The sequence below is a fragment of the Simochromis diagramma genome, unplaced genomic scaffold (genome assembly GCF_900408965.1).
Source record: "Simochromis diagramma unplaced genomic scaffold, fSimDia1.1 OVJJ01000361.1, whole genome shotgun sequence".
Lineage (NCBI taxonomy): Eukaryota > Metazoa > Chordata > Actinopteri > Cichliformes > Cichlidae > Simochromis > Simochromis diagramma.
Genome location: NW_024386860.1, coordinates 443,708 through 463,374, shown reverse-complemented (window position 1 = coordinate 463,374; position 19,667 = coordinate 443,708). Strand labels below are relative to the sequence as shown.

At 39.9% G+C, this 19,667-nt stretch overlaps 2 protein-coding genes and 1 long non-coding RNA gene across 3 annotated transcripts; 1 reads left to right on the top strand and 2 right to left on the bottom strand.

The window, feature by feature from the left end:
- Positions 1-95: 95 nt before the first annotated feature.
- LOC120732123 (C3a anaphylatoxin chemotactic receptor-like) lies at positions 96-1,673 on the bottom strand. Its single transcript, XM_040029477.1, has 2 exons — positions 1,557-1,673; positions 96-1,464 (listed from the first exon to the last, which is right to left on the bottom strand). Exons 1-2 carry the CDS (start codon positions 1,564-1,566, stop codon positions 389-391), a joined length of 1,086 nt encoding a protein of 361 aa, XP_039885411.1. The 5' UTR covers positions 1,567-1,673; the 3' UTR covers positions 96-388.
- Positions 1,674-10,984: 9,311 nt separating this feature from the next.
- LOC120732124 lies at positions 10,985-12,913 on the top strand. Its single transcript, XR_005695534.1, has 3 exons — positions 10,985-11,377; positions 11,416-11,503; positions 12,904-12,913. It is a non-coding gene; the product is annotated as an uncharacterized LOC120732124 (long non-coding RNA).
- Positions 12,914-14,120: 1,207 nt separating this feature from the next.
- On the bottom strand, positions 14,121-15,921 carry LOC120732122 (chemokine-like receptor 1). Its single transcript, XM_040029475.1, has 2 exons — positions 15,848-15,921; positions 14,121-15,662 (listed from the first exon to the last, which is right to left on the bottom strand). Exons 1-2 carry the CDS (start codon positions 15,855-15,857, stop codon positions 14,587-14,589), a joined length of 1,086 nt encoding a protein of 361 aa, XP_039885409.1. The 5' UTR covers positions 15,858-15,921; the 3' UTR covers positions 14,121-14,586.
- Positions 15,922-19,667: the final 3,746 nt, after the last annotated feature.

Sequence of the window (19,667 nt, the reverse complement as noted above, 5' to 3'; positions counted from 1 at the left end):
ATGGCATAATAAGCTCAAACATGAAAAAGTTATGTACACAAATAGAAAACTTATTAAATGTAATCTTGAAAGTCTAAAAAAAATTCACATAAAAGTCACATTGTTTTTTTTAATCAATAAATTAATAATTACAACCCAAAGCTGCAGCACTTCCACATAGTTTTTCTGGTACTAAGATTGATCAGAGAAGTAGTAACTTTTCTTTCTTACACTTGAAGAGAGTACAGTGAGAGTACTCCCTGCAATAGTAAGAACAGTTAAAAGTAAATCTGTGCTTTAACATGAAGTAACGTATTAACACAGTTCTGTGCATGAGTGCACGATTTAACTCAGTTTGATATGCTTAAAAAATAATGTATTTCAGTTTACATTGGCTGATGTTGAAATCTTATTCAGTGTTCGGTGTCTCCTCTGTGATCACTTTGCTTTCTGTGAAGGATTTCAAATCAGCTGTGTCCGTCCTCTTTGAAGTTGCTGCAGCGTCTGACTTTTGGAAAGTCTTTAACAAAGTTAATGACATGGAGTGAGTGGACATAAATGATATGTGGTCCTCTGCCAGAGCACTCTCAAGTACAAAACATATGGACTGCCGAAGCTTCTTCATGAATTCTTCACACATGAAAACATAGAGGATGGGGTTCAGGCAGCTGTTCAGAAAAGCCAGACTCACAGTCAGAGGACCCATGATTCTAACAATGTTCCTGAGGTCTGGGTTAGTTGAAGCTGGTTCTATGAAGTTGAAAACGTGGAAGGGTAACCAGCAGATGAAGAATGTAAAAATGATGGCGAAAATGATTCGACAAGATCTCTGTCGCCTTGTTCTCGGCATGCGCATTGCACGGATGCCTATGGCTACATAAGTCACAAGTATTACCAGGAATGGAATCACAAAGCCCATAAGAAAGCGAAGAGTATATAGACTCCATGTTGATTCCTTGCTTGTAAAATTATAGTGACAATAATGACTCCCATTGCTTTCTGAAACAGTGCGAAAAGTGGCATAAGGAGTGCTGCAGACCGCAGCAATCACCCAGATACCAACACATATGAGCTGAGCTTTGCAGACTGTGCGCTTGTTGTGGGCCCACACCACCATCCAGATGGACAAATAACGATCCAAACTCATCACCATCAGAGTAAAGATACTGGCAAACATGTTGACTACACTCACAAAGGTGTTGAGCTTGCACATGAATTGTCCAAAAGGCCACTGGTGACTCTGAGAGAGAGAAATGATCGAGAAAATCAGGAAGGCTGTGAAGAGAAAGTCAGCTATGGCCAGGTTGAGAAACCAAACTGTCTCCACTGTTTTCTGCATTTTGAAGCCCGTCACGTAGATAACCAAACCATTTCCCAGAGTGCCAACTATAAATATCACACAGTAGATGACAATAGAGGCTGTTTGTATGTGTCTGGAAGCTGCTTCCAGCCCAGAGGATTGATATGCAGCTGAACTGATGTTACCTAAAAACAAAACAAAAAAGTTCGTGAAATCATATCACCTTTCACCTGATGACATTTAAAAGAAATGCTAATATGTGTTTAAACGATCTCACCATTCCCCATGTTCCTTTTAGCTGAGAGAGTCTGTGTTTATTCAATGTTGAACTTGATCTTTTGCTGCTTTTATTTGCTCTTGTTACTCCTCCCCCTCAGATTATGCACCAGAGAACAGAAACACCTTTATGTTTCTCCACCACACCTCTACCCATTTTTCTAATTACACTAAAAAGGTTGGACAAACCTTAAAAGAGTAGCATTTATTGCAGTGCATTGTGTCTATGTTACATTTTCATTTAGTAACTCTTTGAGGATTTCAACACAAGATATCAAAACAGATAGAAGCATCAGGTGAAATATCAATGCTCTGTGGAAGGTGGGAAACTTGTAATCATGTGTTTTTGTCTTTTATAGGATCCCTATTAGCTGTGCTCTAAAGTAGAGTAATCCTTCTTGCATGCATTTGCTGCAGATTTTACATGTGTTTGCACATTAGTGATAAGCAATAGTTTCGTTTATCCAGTTTTGCAGGTAGGACTCACTTATGGATCAGCATGGATTGGCTTGCTGGGACTGTGATGAAAAAAAATTCTAGTTTATTCTAACATTCGGATTTAGGTGGTTTGAAATTCACCATAGAGTTTTGCATAGCCTTTATTTGAAGGTCAATATGACATGGTGTAGCATGCTCAACTATGTTATCTGCTGACTATATGAAAATTCCCAGGGAGGCCAGCACCAGGTGCTTCTTGGAGAAAGATAGTGGGAGTGGCTCTCTGCCCAGCAGCAACGCGGGTGGGAAAGAAACTCTAAGGTATAGGAGCTGTGTGTGTGAAGGTATAAAAGACGAGCTGCAATGTCCCAAAGACAGAGCTGTCGTGACTGTAGAACTGTGATGTTTGATTTGTGTCAGCTCTCCTGCATGCAATAATTCAAAAAGCTTGGCCACAGCTGATCATGTTGCAGACTTTATTAACAGAAAATTCCATCACAGGACCAAGAATGAAGTGGGAAGAGTCTGATGGCATATTATGTTTTTTTTTTACATTTATTTATTTTATTATGATTATTTTTAGCATTTCATTTGTGTAAGCAAAACTGTGCAAATGTTCATGTAAATGTACCTGCAGTTTAGTCTAGCCTCATCCACTGATGAGGAAATACCAGAGAAAATACTGATAGACGACAGCAGGCAAACAAGTGACACACAGTCATGGCCTGAATAAAGATGTGGTAATAAACCGTACATAAAATACTCCCATTCTGCAATAAAGAAGGTGGACAGGTAGCTGGTGGGTAGTAAATACATTCAGACAAGGGCTCGCATTTTAAGAGAGCTTTAATTCGTCTGGTGTTGTTGCTAAACCTGAAAATATACTTTATCTGAATTGACTCTTCATTGTAGGGGTGATCATATTCTTCCAGGATCCCACAGTGGACTGAAGAAAACAAAGAAGGTGTATTGTTATGGGACACTATTAGTGACTTACAATAGTCTGTATCAACTGCCATCCTGCAATAAAGAAGATGCATAAGCATCCAGAGGGCAAACACATAATTTTATAGTTTAATTTCTGAGTAATGTGAAAGATTTATTCTGTTTGCTTTAAGGTTGGCAGTGAATTGATTGTTGCATGGGAGGGGTCTTGCAGTGAGCTCAAGGGGCACTTAATCAGCATGTTTTATTCACAGGTTAAAATCTGTATAAAGGCAGTGTAGTGGATTCCAGTACTAATAAACATGGTTTAAAAAGCTTGAGGATGAAAAGTTACATTTGCAAATAAAAAAATTATCAGCTAAAAACCTAAAAGTTTTTTTTTTTTTTAAATCACATTATTTGTCACATTGATTGTTGTAGTCAAGAAATCAATAATTACAACCCAAAGCTTCAGCACAGTCTGGTGCACTTTGCCCACTTTCAAAAATCCTCACAGACACTGGATATGAAAAACAACAAACCAAGACAGCTGTATATAGATTGTTAGTTTTAGTGTGCTGTTTATCGTACATATAACATACATTGAGAGATGGTAAATATGTAACCACTAGGGGTGCAACGATATTCGTATCGATATTGAACCGTTCGATACAGTGCTTTCGGTTCGGTACGCATATGTATCGAACAATACAACATTTGTAATTTATTTTATCAACTTTCCTTCTGACGATGCTGTCTGTGTTGAGCGCTCAGTGAATCTGCGTTCGACTACTCCGCCTAGGCTGCACTGTCGAGCGCAGATCCACTGAGCGCTCAACACAGACAGCATCGTCAGAAGGAAGAGCGCAGGGCAAGCTAGCAAGACAGAAGTTAAGCTCTCCTTGCAACATTCAGATCTGGCGTTTGGAATTATTTTGTTTTTCATGTGACGTATGACCCTGAAGGTAAGCGAGTCATGGACTAAAGTAAAACAGTATGTTGGCTGTGCCATGCAATGCTCAATTACATTGGTGTGAACTAGTGTGTTAGCGCAGTTAGCTCGTTAACGTGTTGGCCGTCTAGCCCCATGCACCGGGGCGATCGGCGGTAGCTCGTTAACGGGGATTTGCCGTGTTGTGGCGTTAACGTCATTTCAACGAGATCAACCTGAAAGCACTAGTGGGAACACAACGAATATGACTGCACATTTACGCCGACATCATCCTAGTGCAAAGACAAAAAAAACAAGCATGCTACTAACTTTAGCCGAGTCATTTAGACAGCTGTTAGCACATGATTCTCCTTATGCTGCTGAGAATATAGCCCAGAAGAAGTGGATAGTATAGCTTTTATTTTGGAAAGAGACATTTCTCTGTAATAAACTCTCTTTTCCAAAGATGAGTGATTCCTCAATCAGATACAGGGCTTGCAATATCGCTAGCCCGACGTCCTGGGGCTAGCGATTTTTTTCAGTCGGGCTACCAAAATCTATCTCTTCCCTGCCCGTCGGGCTATTGTAGGAAGGAAAAATATATGTCAATGCTTTTGCATTCTTTCAGAAATGTAGCTGGGTAATTATGTCATTGGCATTGGTGAGTCACTGTCAATATGTGACATATTGTAATCGCGTTTGAATTTGCGCTTGTTTTTTTTGCTTTCACTTTGCAATCGTGCGAACTGTGTATAGAGAGCGACAGCACTGATCTGTGAGTGATGATAATTTGTGCACCAATTCCTCTGACATCGTCTTATTAATCGTTAGCTTACTATGCAAACATGACAAGTGAAATCTCCCGCAGCAAGCTTAAACATGTGAGAGGTTGATCGCGCAGAGAATCGCTGAGCTTATGTGAGTGCGTGTGTAAAAGCAGCACGATATATATTTTAGTTCTGCTGAGCCAAATAAGAGAGGTCAGGGTGAAGAAGTGACAGCCAAAGAAAAGCTTACCACAAAACGGAGAAGTTATGACAAATCAGACTATAAGGCAAAAAGAAAGTGCAGCTTTATGGTTTCATGGACAAAATAATTTCTGTAGCTGCAATATGACGAGCTAAATAACCAGGGCTGCACATAAGTGGTCCGCAGGTGCGCATTCGCTGTCAAAATAAAAAACACGCACAAGGGTTAGGGTTAAATTTAAAAACTGTACTTTTGAGTTAAAATATATATTTATAATTTTAATAAATGACAAATTAAAAAGGCATGAACATTTTTTTTGTATCGAAAAAATATCGAACCGTGACACCAAAGTATCGAACCGAACCGAACCGTGAATTTTGTGTATCGTTGCACCCCTAGTAACCACGTGTTTTTGTTAGGCTCCTCCTTAGCTGTGCCATAAAGCACAGTATTCCTTCTTGCATGCATGTGTTGGAGATTTTGTATTTGTTTGCACATTGCACGTTATAAGCAATAGTGTGGTTAATCCAGTGTTGCAGGTAGGACACACTGATGATGGATCAGGACTGAGCAGGGGTGCATCAGTTTGTTTTACATAGCGAGGGCTTGCTAGGATGCAAAATTAATGAGTCTAATGGAAAATGATGCCCCCCCTCCCATTTTTCTCTGGGAGATATTCTGGTTATGTAGAAGTGTTGGTTTTTTTGGTTTTGGGGTTGTTGGTTTTTTTTACATTTGTGTAGGCAAAACTGTGCAAATATTTATGCAAATTTAACTTTGGAAATAAAGTCACAGGTTTGTTCAGTCCAGCTCCAGCCAGTGACCACACATTTGGTTCAGTGGATGCTGCTGTTGGATAAGAGTAGACAAACAGATGAAGCACAGTATACCTGTGCTGAGGAGGACAGCTTTAGAAGTATGATGACACTGTTACACTTCTGGGAGTTGCAGTAGGGATCAAAGATGGCCTGAATGGGAGTTGAGGATAAACCACACATAAACCAGTCCTGTACTCTGATACATAAATGTATATAATTTGTGGTAATGACATTACTGATAAACAGAGCTTTGTGTTGTATTGTTGTTTACCCTGAAAATGTACTTGATCTGAACTGAATTTGATGTTTTAATGTACATTTCAAGTGTACTGTAGAAGTTCACCTGAAGTTTTAGACTTTGCTCACAAGGTGGCAGCACTGTAAAAGAGAGTGGGTACTCTGCCAAGATTTTGACATGTGCACACCACTCTATGTTAACTTCAAGTTTGCTATAAGAGCTTGTGTTTGCTTTGGGTAAAGCTGCAGATGGTGGTGAAGTAAGATTGCTGTGTAAAGTAACTGGTAAATATGAATATAACTTTATGAATATAAATTTTATACATATCTCTGTACAATTTTATTTAGGCATAAGAACTTCGGTTGCTTATGTTTATAGGACCACTTTATGTCTATATTCCTCTTGCTATAAGAGCTGTGTAACACCCAAATTTCTCATTCATGGGATAATAAAGGTTTATTCTATTCTAATCTATTCTATAGTTTCCTGATATCCTAGTTTCCTGAAAAGTGCATAATTTATCAAGATTTTTCTTTAGCTCCTGGTGCTAATACACTGCATTTGACACTTGTACTAGAGGCCTGCCATGTCCTCACATGTGTATCAATATGATATAAGTGATTGTAAATTAAACTAGTGTCCTTTTCGACACTACAGCAAGAAATCCAGTCATTATGCCCTGTTTTTAACAATAGATACTAAAAATTAAATGTTATTGTGCAGCACGCAAGATAGAGAGCGCACAATGTCCTTTGCCAAGAAAGGTGTAGTTTGTGTCTGTGAACCCCTGTGTGTACACCCTGTGTGGATCAGCACGCTTGTATTCAAAAGGTTTCTCCATGTAACGATCTGCTAGGGAGTGTGGGGAGCCATAGCCCCGTCCCCCAGGGCATGAAGCAGGTATGGAGGAGGTCCAGACCCCAGACATCCAGAGGACCCAGAGTATGAGGACCAAAGGGGGACCACCAAAGGGGCAACTGTGCCACCCTCCTGGGAAGAGCTGAGGAAAGCCCCAGACGAGGGGTCACCCAGCAGCCACGGAGCAGAGGCCAGAGGGGGTTGCAGTGGCATGTCCGTGGGCTCTGCTGGCAGCCAGCTGTGCCAGAGAGGACCGCATTCCCACCCCCATATACACATAAGCAAACATTCAGCACTCACCCGACGTGGAGACAGACAGAAACAGACACTGTACACACAATCACACTCCCCAAACATACTCTATATCCCAGGTCCAGGAGTTATTGTACAGTGGGGCAAAAAAATATTTAGTCAGCCACCGATTGTGCAAGTTCCCCCACCTAAAATGATGACAGAGGTCAGTAATTTGCACCAGAGGTACACTTCAACTGTGAGAGACAGAATGTGAAAAAAAAATCCATGAATCCACATGGTAGGATTTGTAAAGAATTTATTCGTAAATCAGGGTGGAAAATAAGTATTTGGTCAATAACAAAAATACAACTCAATACTTTGTAACATAACCTTTGTTGGCAATAACAGAGGTCAAACGTTTACTATAGGTCTTTACCAGGTTTGCACACACAGTAGCTGGTATTTTGGCCCATTCCTCCATGCAGATCTTCTCGAGAGCAGTGATGTTTTGGGGCTGTCGCCGAGCAACACGGACTTTCAACTCCCGCCACAGATTTTCTATGGGGTTGAGGTCTGGAGACTGGCTAGGCCACTCCAGGACTTTCAAATGCTTCTTACGGAGCCACTCCTTTGTTGCCCGGGCGGTGTGTTTTGGATCATTGTCATGTTGGAAGACCCAGCCTCGTTTCATCTTCAAAGTTCTCACTGATGGAAGGAGGTTTTGGCTCAAAATCTCACGATACATGGCCCCATTCATTCTGTCCTTAACACGGATCAGTCGTCCTGTCCCCTTGGCAGAAAAACAGCCCCATAGCATGATGTTTCCACCCCCATGCTTCACAGTAGGTATGGTGTTCTTGGGATGCAACTCAGTATTCTTCTTCCTCCAAACACGACGAGTTGAGTTTATACCAAAAAGTTCTACTTTGGTTTCATCTGACCACATGACATTCTCCCAATCCTCTGCTGTATCATCCATGTGCTCTCTGGCAAACTTCAGACGGGCCTGGACATGCACTGGCTTCAGCAGCGGAACACGTCTGGCACTGCGGGATTTGATTCCCTGCCGTTGTAGTGTGTTACTGATGGTGACCTTTGTTACTTTGGTCCCAGCTCTCTGCAGGTCATTCACCAGGTCCCCCCGTGTGGTTCTGGGATCTTTGCTCACCGTTCTCATGATCATTTTGACCCCACGGGATGAGATCTTGCGTGGAGCCCCAGATCGTGGGAGATTATCAGTGGTCTTGTATGTCTTCCATTTTCTGATGATTGCTCCCACAGTTGATTTTTTTCACACCAAGTAGTAATGCTGCACTAATGAATTAGACTAACTATTCACTTTAGCTAAAGTTATTAAGTTAGCTAAAGAGTTGGGATGCTGTACAAGACATAAATAAAGCTAAAATACAAAGGTTTGGACACCGTTTTGCATGTTTCCCTACTGTAGGGGTCTCTGCAAGCATACAGAGGGGGTACTCTGAGAGGGTCCAAGATGACAACTTTGGAATTCTACTAGAAACAGTCGATCATATTTGTTTGTCAAAGCTGAATTCAGGGCAAACTACGCTAAATTAGCGTTTTGAGCTAACAGCTACAATAAGCATAAAAGTTACCTTACGGCTATCATTTGTTAACATGACGCTTGTTCTTATACATGTAATACATTTATTACCAACCTGAGAGTTTATCCGCTGGTCATTCGACATGACGAATGACTTCTGAAGTCTTAATTCAGCTCAAGACGCTGTAGATTCCCGTCAGTAACACTTTCGGTCCGCTAGTAAAACGTAGTTCTATTAATCTGCGCTTGAACCGGAACCGGATGTAAGTTCCAAAAAACTGAATTTTGGAACTGAAATTGAATTGTAGAACTGAAACTGAATGGTGAGAAGTGAAACTGAAATTATTCGAGAGCTGAATTTTTAAAGGATAAAATGCAGTTTCAAAGCAAATCAATTCATTTTCAAAGTATAAATTCAATTTCAATTTAGACTAATTCAAATTCAGTTTTCAAAAGCATTTATTCAAGTTACAATTCAGATTCAATCTGAGCAATTCAAATTCAAATTGAACTTATTCAAATTCAGTTTCTGATGGCACAGATTTCTGCCCATAAGACTCAGACAATACATAGTCACAAGATAATGAGGGGAAAAGAAACACCTGGGGAACAGAGGCAAAGCTTGATGACTAAAACAAGGGACAGAATACAAACAACTTAAACTAGTACATAACCCAGAATCACTGAAACTAGGAATACTATTTTAAGTTTATAAACACTAAACATGGAGTGAAAAATGAGGATATCAAGAACAAAGGGATAACCACAGAGAAATTACAACTAACTTGATACAAAGGGATATTATATACAACACAAAAATGGCAACAGACCAGACACGGGAACATAAGGGAGACAAGAATTCATAGGGACAATACAGGATGGATAGGAAACCGAAATCTGGGAATATAAATATAAAGAAACAAATGAGGAAATGATGAAATCAGACGAAACTCAAAACACTGGACCCAAAGACCATAATAAAAACCAGCTTAGTAATTTGTATCATTGTTACATCTGCCATTTTGTGCAAGTTAAGGCTCATGGTTAACTTAAGGCTTAAGATGGCTTAAGCAAACAAAAACATATGTTTATGGTTTTAAAAAAAATTACACTGATGGTGTATATAAGTGTCAAAAATGCATTAAGTTGAAGGTAGCGCGGGCTTGCTGAGAACATAAAAGAAAAGAGATCAAGCCTAGCAGCCCCTGATCTGAATTGGTTCTGAATTGTAGGGCCGATCATATCAAGACAGGAGAGTTACTAAAATGACATAGAGATCAATGATTTGCTGCCTTGTTACATTCTGATTAGGAAAGTTCTCATTGAAAAATGTTACCAGTTTTAATGGTACCTTCAGAAATAACCATCTCCCTCTGGGTTGTGCAGATTTTTTATTTTTTTTTATTTTGTAAAACCGGGTAACCTGTTTTCTGTTGCATGTAATCAGAGGACTACCTGTTAGTGATGTGTCGATTGCGAACAAAACGGCTGTTAGAGCCGACTCTTTGAAGTGAACGACGTGTTTTTTCTTTCTCTCACCCTCTCTCGTGCACTTTTTTCCTGCTTCACTCGCATGCGAGCCTTGTGCTTGCTATGGGCAGAGGGGGGGAGGGGCGGTAGTTACACTCGCAGTAGCACAGGAAGAGAGCGGGAGGGAAAGACAAAGAATGAGAGCAGGGGACAACAACGTCACATTAGAAAGGTATAGTAATCATGCACAACTATTTTCAGTTGCGGATGATAGAGGATTCAGAAAGTTTAGTCATGCAGGCCCATATGACAGAGAATGTGCATCTTCTTTTTGTTTTGCACGTTTTAATTTATATTTAATTGTGTTGTGGTTTGCAGTGTTTTGTGTTGTTTCACTTTAAATTTGTTTAAAAAGAAAACGCTGAAAATTTAAATACTTAAAAGTTGAAATGTAAATAGTTGGTCTTTGTATTATATGATTTGTTTATTACATTTTATGTGGAGTGAATAAACAAAAGTATATTTAAGGTGGCCCCTAGAGACAAAGCATGTACAAACTCCAAAACACGTACAAACTTCGAAGCATGTGAAACCTCCAAAACACGTAGAAACTCCAAAACACGACAGAAGTGCTCCAGGATGCTAGGGACAGTGTTGAGCTTTTGCTACCTAGTGGCTACACAAGCCAGCAAGTACCAATGACCGGATTTGGTGTGTGGGAGTAACAGGTAAATAAACTCTTTTTTTAAAAGTTATTTGAATATATATGAGTGCTTGTGTATAAATACACAAACAATTGTGTAATTTAAGTGATCTAGGTAGCTCTGTTTTGGAAGATCAGTTAACGCTAGCAATGTGTTTTGGAGTTTGGACATGCTTCGGAGCTTGTACGTGCTTTTTGGAGTTTGTACGTGTTTTGGCGTTTGTACATGCTTTGTCTCTGGGGGCCACCGTATATATTTATATATAAACATATATAAATAAAACCACATTTTTTTTTACATTAGTAATTTCCTTTGTGCATAATTTTATATTGTTGTTGATAATAAATTAATTAAAGCTACAAAACAACCTGAAGAGCCGGTTGGGTGCGGAAAGAGCCAGCTCTTTTTAGTGCCGGAATTCCCATCAATACTACCTGTTTGGTTGTTGTGGGCAGCCTTGACTTGAGCTCTGACATGAAATCAAACTCTAAGCTGGTGTGTGTGTGTGTGTGTACGGGTTCTTACTATCTTGATGGGGACCAAAACCTGAAATTTACTATACTGGTGGGACCAAGAGCCCTCGTGGAGACCAAAATCCATGTCCTCATGAAGTTGAAGGCATTTTTGACAGTCAAAATGTGGTTTTAGTGTCAGGGTTACAGTTGGGTTCTGGTTAGGTTTGGGGTAAGGGTTAGTATTAATTTTTGATGGTTAGGGTTAGAGTAAGCGGCTAGGGGAAGCATTATTTTAATGGGATATCCCCACAAGGATAGCAAACCAGACGAGTGTGTGTGTGTGTGTATGTCTGTGTTTGTGTGTAAATTCGTCTGAATAATTTGCCTTCCAGATATTATTTACAATTATAAGATATTATAACACTAGAAGGGGGAATTATGTTAAAATGCTCTTCATAGACTACAGGTCAATTATTTTCTAAAAATAATTTTTTTTGCATATGAAACCGGAGGAGTTGTACTTACATCTTATGCCATCAGCTTGTCCTCGGTCACAGTTTCCTTCCACATATGGTTTTGCAAAAACTGCATAAAAAGCGCTTGCAGCAACAAAAATATAATATTCCAGAAACACGCTTTGCCGATCCAATCAGCTGTTCATACCACTTCCTACGTTAGAATAGACGTCAGCGTGAACTATCGCATGTCCGCCATTACCTGGCCGAAACCGGAAGTGACGTCATTTTCGCGGAAATGTAGTTTTTTTTACCATCAGGGCCTCATGAGCCTATACTGGTGTTTTTAAAAGTTATGTTTGACTTTATGACTTTCTGTGTCGTTTCTGGGATGCTTAGAACTAAAATTGCACTGCTGGAAATAGTTTATTTTGATGCATATGCTGCTTTTTTGCAAATTTGCATTATAATATTTATTTTCGTTTTTCCTGCAGTGTATAAAAATTGGTGTATTTCAAAAATAAAACTATGAAGACACTCAAAATAAATTTCCTGTGGTGGGAAACTATTTTGTGCAACTTTTTTGTATTTACAGTTTTGAGGGATAAGCCTCTTAAATTTCTCTAACTAGAAATATATGTTAAAAAAAACAAAAACGATTTTCAATTTTTTTGTAGTTTATTGCACTTTCTTGCAATTTATGTAATTTCTATGCACTTAATGCAGACATATTATTAAAATTTGGGCTATAATGGTTGTATTGATGTATAGCAACTTGAAATGCTCCCAAAAATGGCACTACAGCATGTAAAAATATAATATAAGCTCTGGCGGACTTGGTTCTATGGTAGGTCTTAAAGGGTTAAGATCAAACTTCTATTCTTTTCTTTTACTCCGCTACAAACTTTGTAAAGTAGGCTATGTTTAAAAAGAACAAAACAAAAACAAATATTTAAAAATTACAGCACTATTTCCTTAAAAGTAAATGCTGCCCAGAGAGTGAACTGCGTTGGTGGAAGGGTGTGTTCTTGAAGTGCTTCTTGTATTTCTCTTCCAAGGAATCTGACTTTCTTGTAATGTTTTGCAGTTGATCAAGGGATCTTGAGCAATAGTTCTTCAGCCTTCCTGAAGGTTTTTCTTTTGACATCAGCTGCTTTTTCATTCACTTTCAGTTCAGTCCTTGTAGCTGATCATTTTCAGAGGATTTTTTAAAGCCATTTAACACTGACATATGAGTAAGATAGTAAGATAGTAAGTAAGATATGATAAGTATAAAAATGCATCTAGCTCAAGGAATGAATGAGTGTTGTGTCAACACATAACAGACAACTTAGCAACGGACTCATTTTAAATTGTTCCTTTCAGTTTGCAATTTGTTATTAGCAGACTCACAAAAACATAATTTGTTTTCATTTCTTTTGTTGGCTCTGTGAAAAAATGTCAATGATGACACAGTTTGACATTCATAAAATTGCATTTTTGTGTGCTTAAAAAATGAGGAACCGGGCAAATGTAGAAAAGAAGTAGCAGGCCTACAGACTATTTGCAGTCAAATAGTGTAGTACTCTCTTTCAGTACTACAAAAAGTATCTGAAAGTCATGTCCTTAAGAGTTAGGAGAAAAAACAAGCATAAAATTGACACAAAACATTAGACATGCATCTGGCCCTTCAGCTGATCCATCTACTGCTCATGATGAAGGCTCATCAAGGTGGCTGTCAAGAAGCCACTTTTAAGGTAGGGAAACAGGGAAAAATAGCTGAGGAATGCTGAACAAGGACTGGACTGAAAGATCCATCAAAAGCCACACCTCATTAAAACCACTGAAGAACTGTGCATTGCATTGTCACAGGAATGTGTGTATGATTGATGTGAGTGATTTATAACATATATAAAATGTTTTTACACTCCTTCTTCTTACTTCCTTTTATACTGCTAGAATTGCAGCTAGTAGAAGAAAGGACACAAATGACGAAGACCAGTTCAGAAATGTATGTTAAGTGCAGTGTAGTGTAGGCAAAGTGATAAATATATCAGTATAATATATAGCAATATATTGTATAATTTTACAGTTCTGCAGAATCTACTGGATATAAATCATAGAAAGTTTTGATGATGCTGACTTGGCAAATAACCTTGCTTACCTCTGGAAATCCTTAGTGAAAACCAAACATTACTGATATTTACTATGGCTTTTACAGTTCAATATCTTTCCTCATGAAAGGCAAACTTTTAGCAACTTTTTTAGTAAAAACATTTAGAGTGAATAGTGTAATTACTACTGCTCTGATATTGAGTCCCAGAGTGAGAAAGGCCTGAACAGTATATGCGTGCAGCAAGATACCTAGAACTAGCTGAGTGAATCTGTGGTTCATTTCCTGCACTTCATAGTTATTTACATAGTGTGTTCCAAGTCAAATATAGAACACTGTGACATCCTGTTAGATCAGCAGTGAAGCAGTGTGTATGTCAGGTTTGTCATGAAGACAGACAAAAGCATTTAATCGGCATGTTTTTATTCACAGGTTAAAAATACATAGAGACCAATAAATGTTGAGTCTCTGACAGTGTAATAGATGCAGATACTAATAAACATGGTTTAACAAGCTCGAAGATGAAAAAGTTATGTACACAAATAGAAATCTTACCAAATGTAATCTTGAAAACCCTTAAAAAACACATTTCATGTAACATTGGTTGTTTTAATCAGTAAATCAATAATCACAACTTTAAGCTGAAGCAAAGCCACAAAGGGTTTCTGTTACTGTGACTAATCAGAAAAGTCGTAACATTTCTTTCTTACACTTGGAGGGAGCACAGCGAGATACTCCCTGCAACAGTAAGAACAATTTATAACAAAGTAACAATTTAACACACACTTTTTAATATCTATGCATGAGTGCACTGTGTCAGTCAATTTGACACGAACAATTAAAAAAGTTTTTTTTTTCAGTTGAAATTACCTGATGTTGAAATCTTATTCAGTGCTCGGTGTCTCCTGAGTGACGATCACTTTGCTTTCTGTGAAGGATTTCAAATCGGCCGTGTCAGTCCTCTTTGAAGTTGCAGCAGCTTCTGACTTTTGGGCAGTATTTGAAAAGGTTGACATGGAGCGAGTGGACAAGAACGACATGTGGTCCTCTGCCAGAGCACTCTCAAGTACAAAACATACGGACTGCCGAAGCTTCTTCATGAATTCTTCACACATGAAAACATAAAGGATGGGGTTCAGGCAGCTGTTCAGAAAAGCCAGACTCAAAGTCAGAGGACCCATGATTCTAACAATGTTCCTGAGGTCTGGGTTATTCACAGCCTTTATTTCTATAAAACTGCAAACATGGAAGGGCAACCAGCAGATGAAGAATGCAAAAATGATGGAGAAAATGATTCGGCGAGATCTGCGTCTCCTTGTTCTTGACATGCTCATTGCACGTATGCCTATGGCCACATAAGACACAAATATGACCAGGAATGGGATCACAAAGCCCATAAGAAAGCGAAAAATGTGGAGACTCCATTTCTGTTCATGTGTCATAGAATAACCACAGGAATGTGCCCCATTGTATTCCACAACAGTGCGAAAAGTGGCATAAGGAGTGCTGCAGATCGCAGCAATCACCCAGATACCAACACATATGAGCCGAGCTTTGCAGACTGTGCGCTTGTTGTGTGCCCACACCACCGCCCAGATGGACAAACAACGATCAGCACTCATAGTTGTCAGAGTAAAAATGCTGGCAAACATGTTGACTAAAGTGACAAAGTTGTTGAGCTTGCACATGAATTGTCCAAAAGGCCATCGGTGACTCTGAGAGAGAGAAATGATCGAGAAAATCAGGAAGGCTGTGAAGAGGAAGTCAGCTATGGCCAGGTTGAGAAACCAAACTGTTTCCACTGTTTTCTTCATTTTGAAGCCCGTCACATAGATAACCAGAGCATTGCCCAAAGTTCCAACTATAAATATCACACAGTAGATGACAATAGAGGCTGTTTGTATGTGTGTGGAAGCTGCATCTTGTTCAGATGATTGATCTGTTGTGGAACTGATGTTACCTGAAAACAAGAAGGAAAGTATTTTAAGAAAGATTATTATTTAACACATTATACAGCATACACAGAAAAGCCGAACTGATGTTACCTAAAACAAAAATCACTTTATTCAGTTTATCAAAAGTTCATATTATCTTTTAGCTGACATAGTTTAAAAGAAATGCTAATGTATGTCGAAAGTTTCTCACCAGACCCCATGTTCCTTTTAGCTGAGAGAGTCGGTCTTTAATCTACACTCGTCTCTGTCTTTTACTGCTTTTATTTGCTGCCATTACTCCTCCCTCTCAGTTTATGCAAAAGAGAAGAGACACATCTCAGAATATGCTCATGCAGCAGGAAAGGCTGAGTGATATATTTGCTGGATATTATTTAATATTTCCATGATTAAACTGAAAGGTTGAACAAATCTTGGAAGAGCAGTATTTATTTCACTAAGAGTGTTATCATATTTCACTGAGAAATTATTTGTAGTTACATATATTTTATTAATGTTTTCCTGGAAACATTGCTGGAAACACCTTTTAGAGGTGTGAAATTAGAGGTGTGAACGTGCGAAATCTCTCACTGATCAACTTAAACAGTCATGTGTACTAACAAGTCAAGGCAGTGCAGTCAACTGCTGCTTTTCCCACTCTGACCCCCAGTTTGGTGCACCTGACTCAGTAACAACAGACTTTGGTGTGCCTAGCAAGACATACTAAGGTACTAGCTAAGATAACTATTGTTAAATGTCAAAGTCTGGCATTGGGCTCCAAGCCTCTGCCTGCCTTTGATGGTGGCCTATAGGCACTAAGCAAGTATAGGACAAAAGCACCAACAGGTCAATAATTAGATAAATAAATAAATACACAACATAGATCATCTTGTTAAATATGGACGGGTGACTCCTTAAAAGTGTTCACCTAAGCAAATACACATTTACCAAGAACTTTACACAGCATTATGACATCATTATTCTCTATGCATCTCAAGCTTCACCCAAGATAAATGCAAACAGCTTCATAGAAAGGTGGAAGTGAAACAGACAAGATGCATCAATGCTATTTCTCTAAAAGTATTCACTCACCCATCCAAATCATTGAATTTAGGTGTTTCGATCACTTTCATGTCAACAGTGTATATAATCAAGCAGGTAGCCATGCAGACTGCTTCAGCAAACATTTGTGAAAGAAAGTGTAGCTTTCAGGAGCTCAGGGAATTCCAGTGTGGTACCAGACTAGAATGCTACAAACTACTAACAAGTTCAGTCATGAAATTTCCTCATTACTAAACATTCCAGAGTCAGCTGTTTGTGGTATTATAATAAAGTTTAAGGGACAACAGCAACTCAGCCATAAAGTTGTAGGCAACGGAAAATCACACAGTGGGGTCAGTGTATGCTGAGACAATTGGTGTGTAGAAGTCACTTTCTGCAGAATCAGTTGCTGCAGACGTTGAAACTTCACATGGGCTCCAGATGAGCTCAAAAACAGCACATAGAGAGCTCCATGGAATTTCCATGGCTGAGCAGCTACTTCCAGGCCTTAGATCACCGAGCACAATGGACAGCATTAGATGCAGTGCGGTAAAGTAGGCTGGCACTAGATTCTAAAGCAGTGAAGACTTGTGATAAGGTTTCTTAAAGGGACTCACACACAGGCCAGGTTTTCCTTAGGTGAAAGATAGTGCATTTATTTACAGTGAACACAACACCAAGTGAATATACACAATGTGCAGGGGAAAGGGGTCCGTGGGGAAACAGGTTGGGAAGAGGTGCTCCACACCTTCTGTACAAAACTCCAACTCCTTCTCCACTGCCACTCCTCTTGTAGTCCGTAATCAGGTTCCAGAAAAGATCTACACACACAAAAGGTCCGGTTAGCAGGATAGTCACAACACGCACAGATACACAGGTTCAGATTTGCAGGTTTGACTGACGCCGATAGCTCAACGATTCAGCGAAGACTAGCGCAGATCCGCCATCTTAAATAGCAATCAGCTGTGATCAGCGACCGGTGTGGTGATGAGAGCAGGTGTGTGGGCCAGCAGTGGGAGCCCATAATGAGCATCGCTGCGGCGAAAGACAGAGAGCGAGAGCGGGAGAGGAAGGAGGGAGAGAGTAAAAAACAGAAACAACTATGTTGCCTAATGGAGAGTCGACCAGCGAGGCACAAGGACCATGACAACTTGTTCTCTGGAGTGACCAATCACACCTCTCCATTTGGAAATTCCACTGACAAATCTGGGTTTGGTGGTTCCCAGGTAAATGCTACTTGTCTGATTGCATTGCAGCAAGTGTAAAGTTTGGTGTGAGCCAGGATTTCTCATCCTAATAAATCTGCTTCTGGAAGAATGGCCAAAACTTCCCTTAAACACACTCCTAAACCTTGTGGATAGCTTTCCCTGAAGATTTGTAGGGTGGACCTGCTTCATATTAAACCTTATAGTTTGAAGAATGCGATGTCACTCGAGTTAGGGGTTTACAGAGAATACTTTTGGCAATGTAATGTATTAAAATCTTTCCGGCTTAACCCTCACCTTTCTGAATTCTGGCACCTTGTGACCAAAGTCCATAACGTCATGTGAACCTCTGCAGCACACTTGAAATGTACTTTACAACATCAAATTCACTATCAACTTTAAACCTGAAAGAATAAATGTTTCACTTAACTATGAAACTACAATTCACTAGCTGGGCCCACGTCCTCATTTTAGGTTTGACAGCGTTTTAGTAGGTAAAGGTGAATGGCTTTGACATGAATTAAGCTGCAGTTTGGGGAAGGCCTCGAAGGGGACTGGCGATGTCTCCCGGGCCTGGCAGATCCCCATGTACTAAATAGAAGCGAAGAAGTTAAAGAATAGAGAACAAGGAGGGAGGGAGGGTGGGGCACGTAAACGAGAATGATCAGCTTGCAGAACTGGGGGAACCTATATAGATGACAGTCGGAAGGAGCGTGTTTGGAGGCATGGTCCTGCTCCTGAAATTCCGATACATAATCTCCAATAAACTGACAACATTGACAAACATTGATCCCTACTGCAACTCCCAGAAGTGTAACAATGACATCACAATTCTATTCCCCAGCACCTTCCTCTCCTACACGCTCTCTTACGGTGTGTTCACCCCGAACGCGATAGACGCGAACGAAAACGCCCCAAACGCCCCTAATTTGACGCGTGCACATTCGCACCTCAACGCGTGTCCAAGAAAAATCCATCGCGCCTCAAAATTGCATATTTTGACGCGCGTGAACCGGAAATGTGGGAGGGATGTGGGAGGAAGTTGTGCCAGACCGGTATCTTTGTCAGCTGTCGAGCTAGTGTTTGAAGAGAGAGTCTCCCTTCTCTATTTACTGTGGAGAGCAGAGCAGCAGCGTTAAGGACGTCCTCGCCGTACCTGGGTCCATCAGGTCCTCCAGACGCGTGAGCAGTTTGGTGAGTTTCAACACTTGCTCCAGGAGCTGCGCCTGGATGACGACCGACTTCAGCGATATCGCCGTCTTCCCCTCGCCCAGTTTGAGGACCTGCTGTCCCGCGTTTGTCCAAGAATCGCCCGCCTAGACACCAACTACAGGCGCTCAATCCCACCTGCAGAGCGCCTGTCCGTCTGCCTGAGGTTAGTAAAAGTGTTTAATACGGTAATCCTTTATTGATACCTGTGCTAATATGCTAAACTATCGTTTATAGACTGCTAACATGGATGTGCTATGCTATCAATGAATGCCGTTGGTGTTTACTGATAGCAAACTGTGGTACGGAGACGACTGTTTATAATATTTCTAGTGATACTCGAAAGGTCTCATCAAGTCCTGATTTAATTCAATTTATGCTGTTATCAGTGTTTGCATTGATAACATGGCTGTGGTGTCATACGTATGCTCTCGGTGTTTGCTGATATCAAACTGGTATTAGGACCACTGTAGGTTAATCTTTGTAGTGATACTCACTCCTTTTTTTATTTAGACCTGGTTTAATTCTGGTATAGTTGAATATTTGTATATATATATATCCCTGCAGCTGTCAGACTAT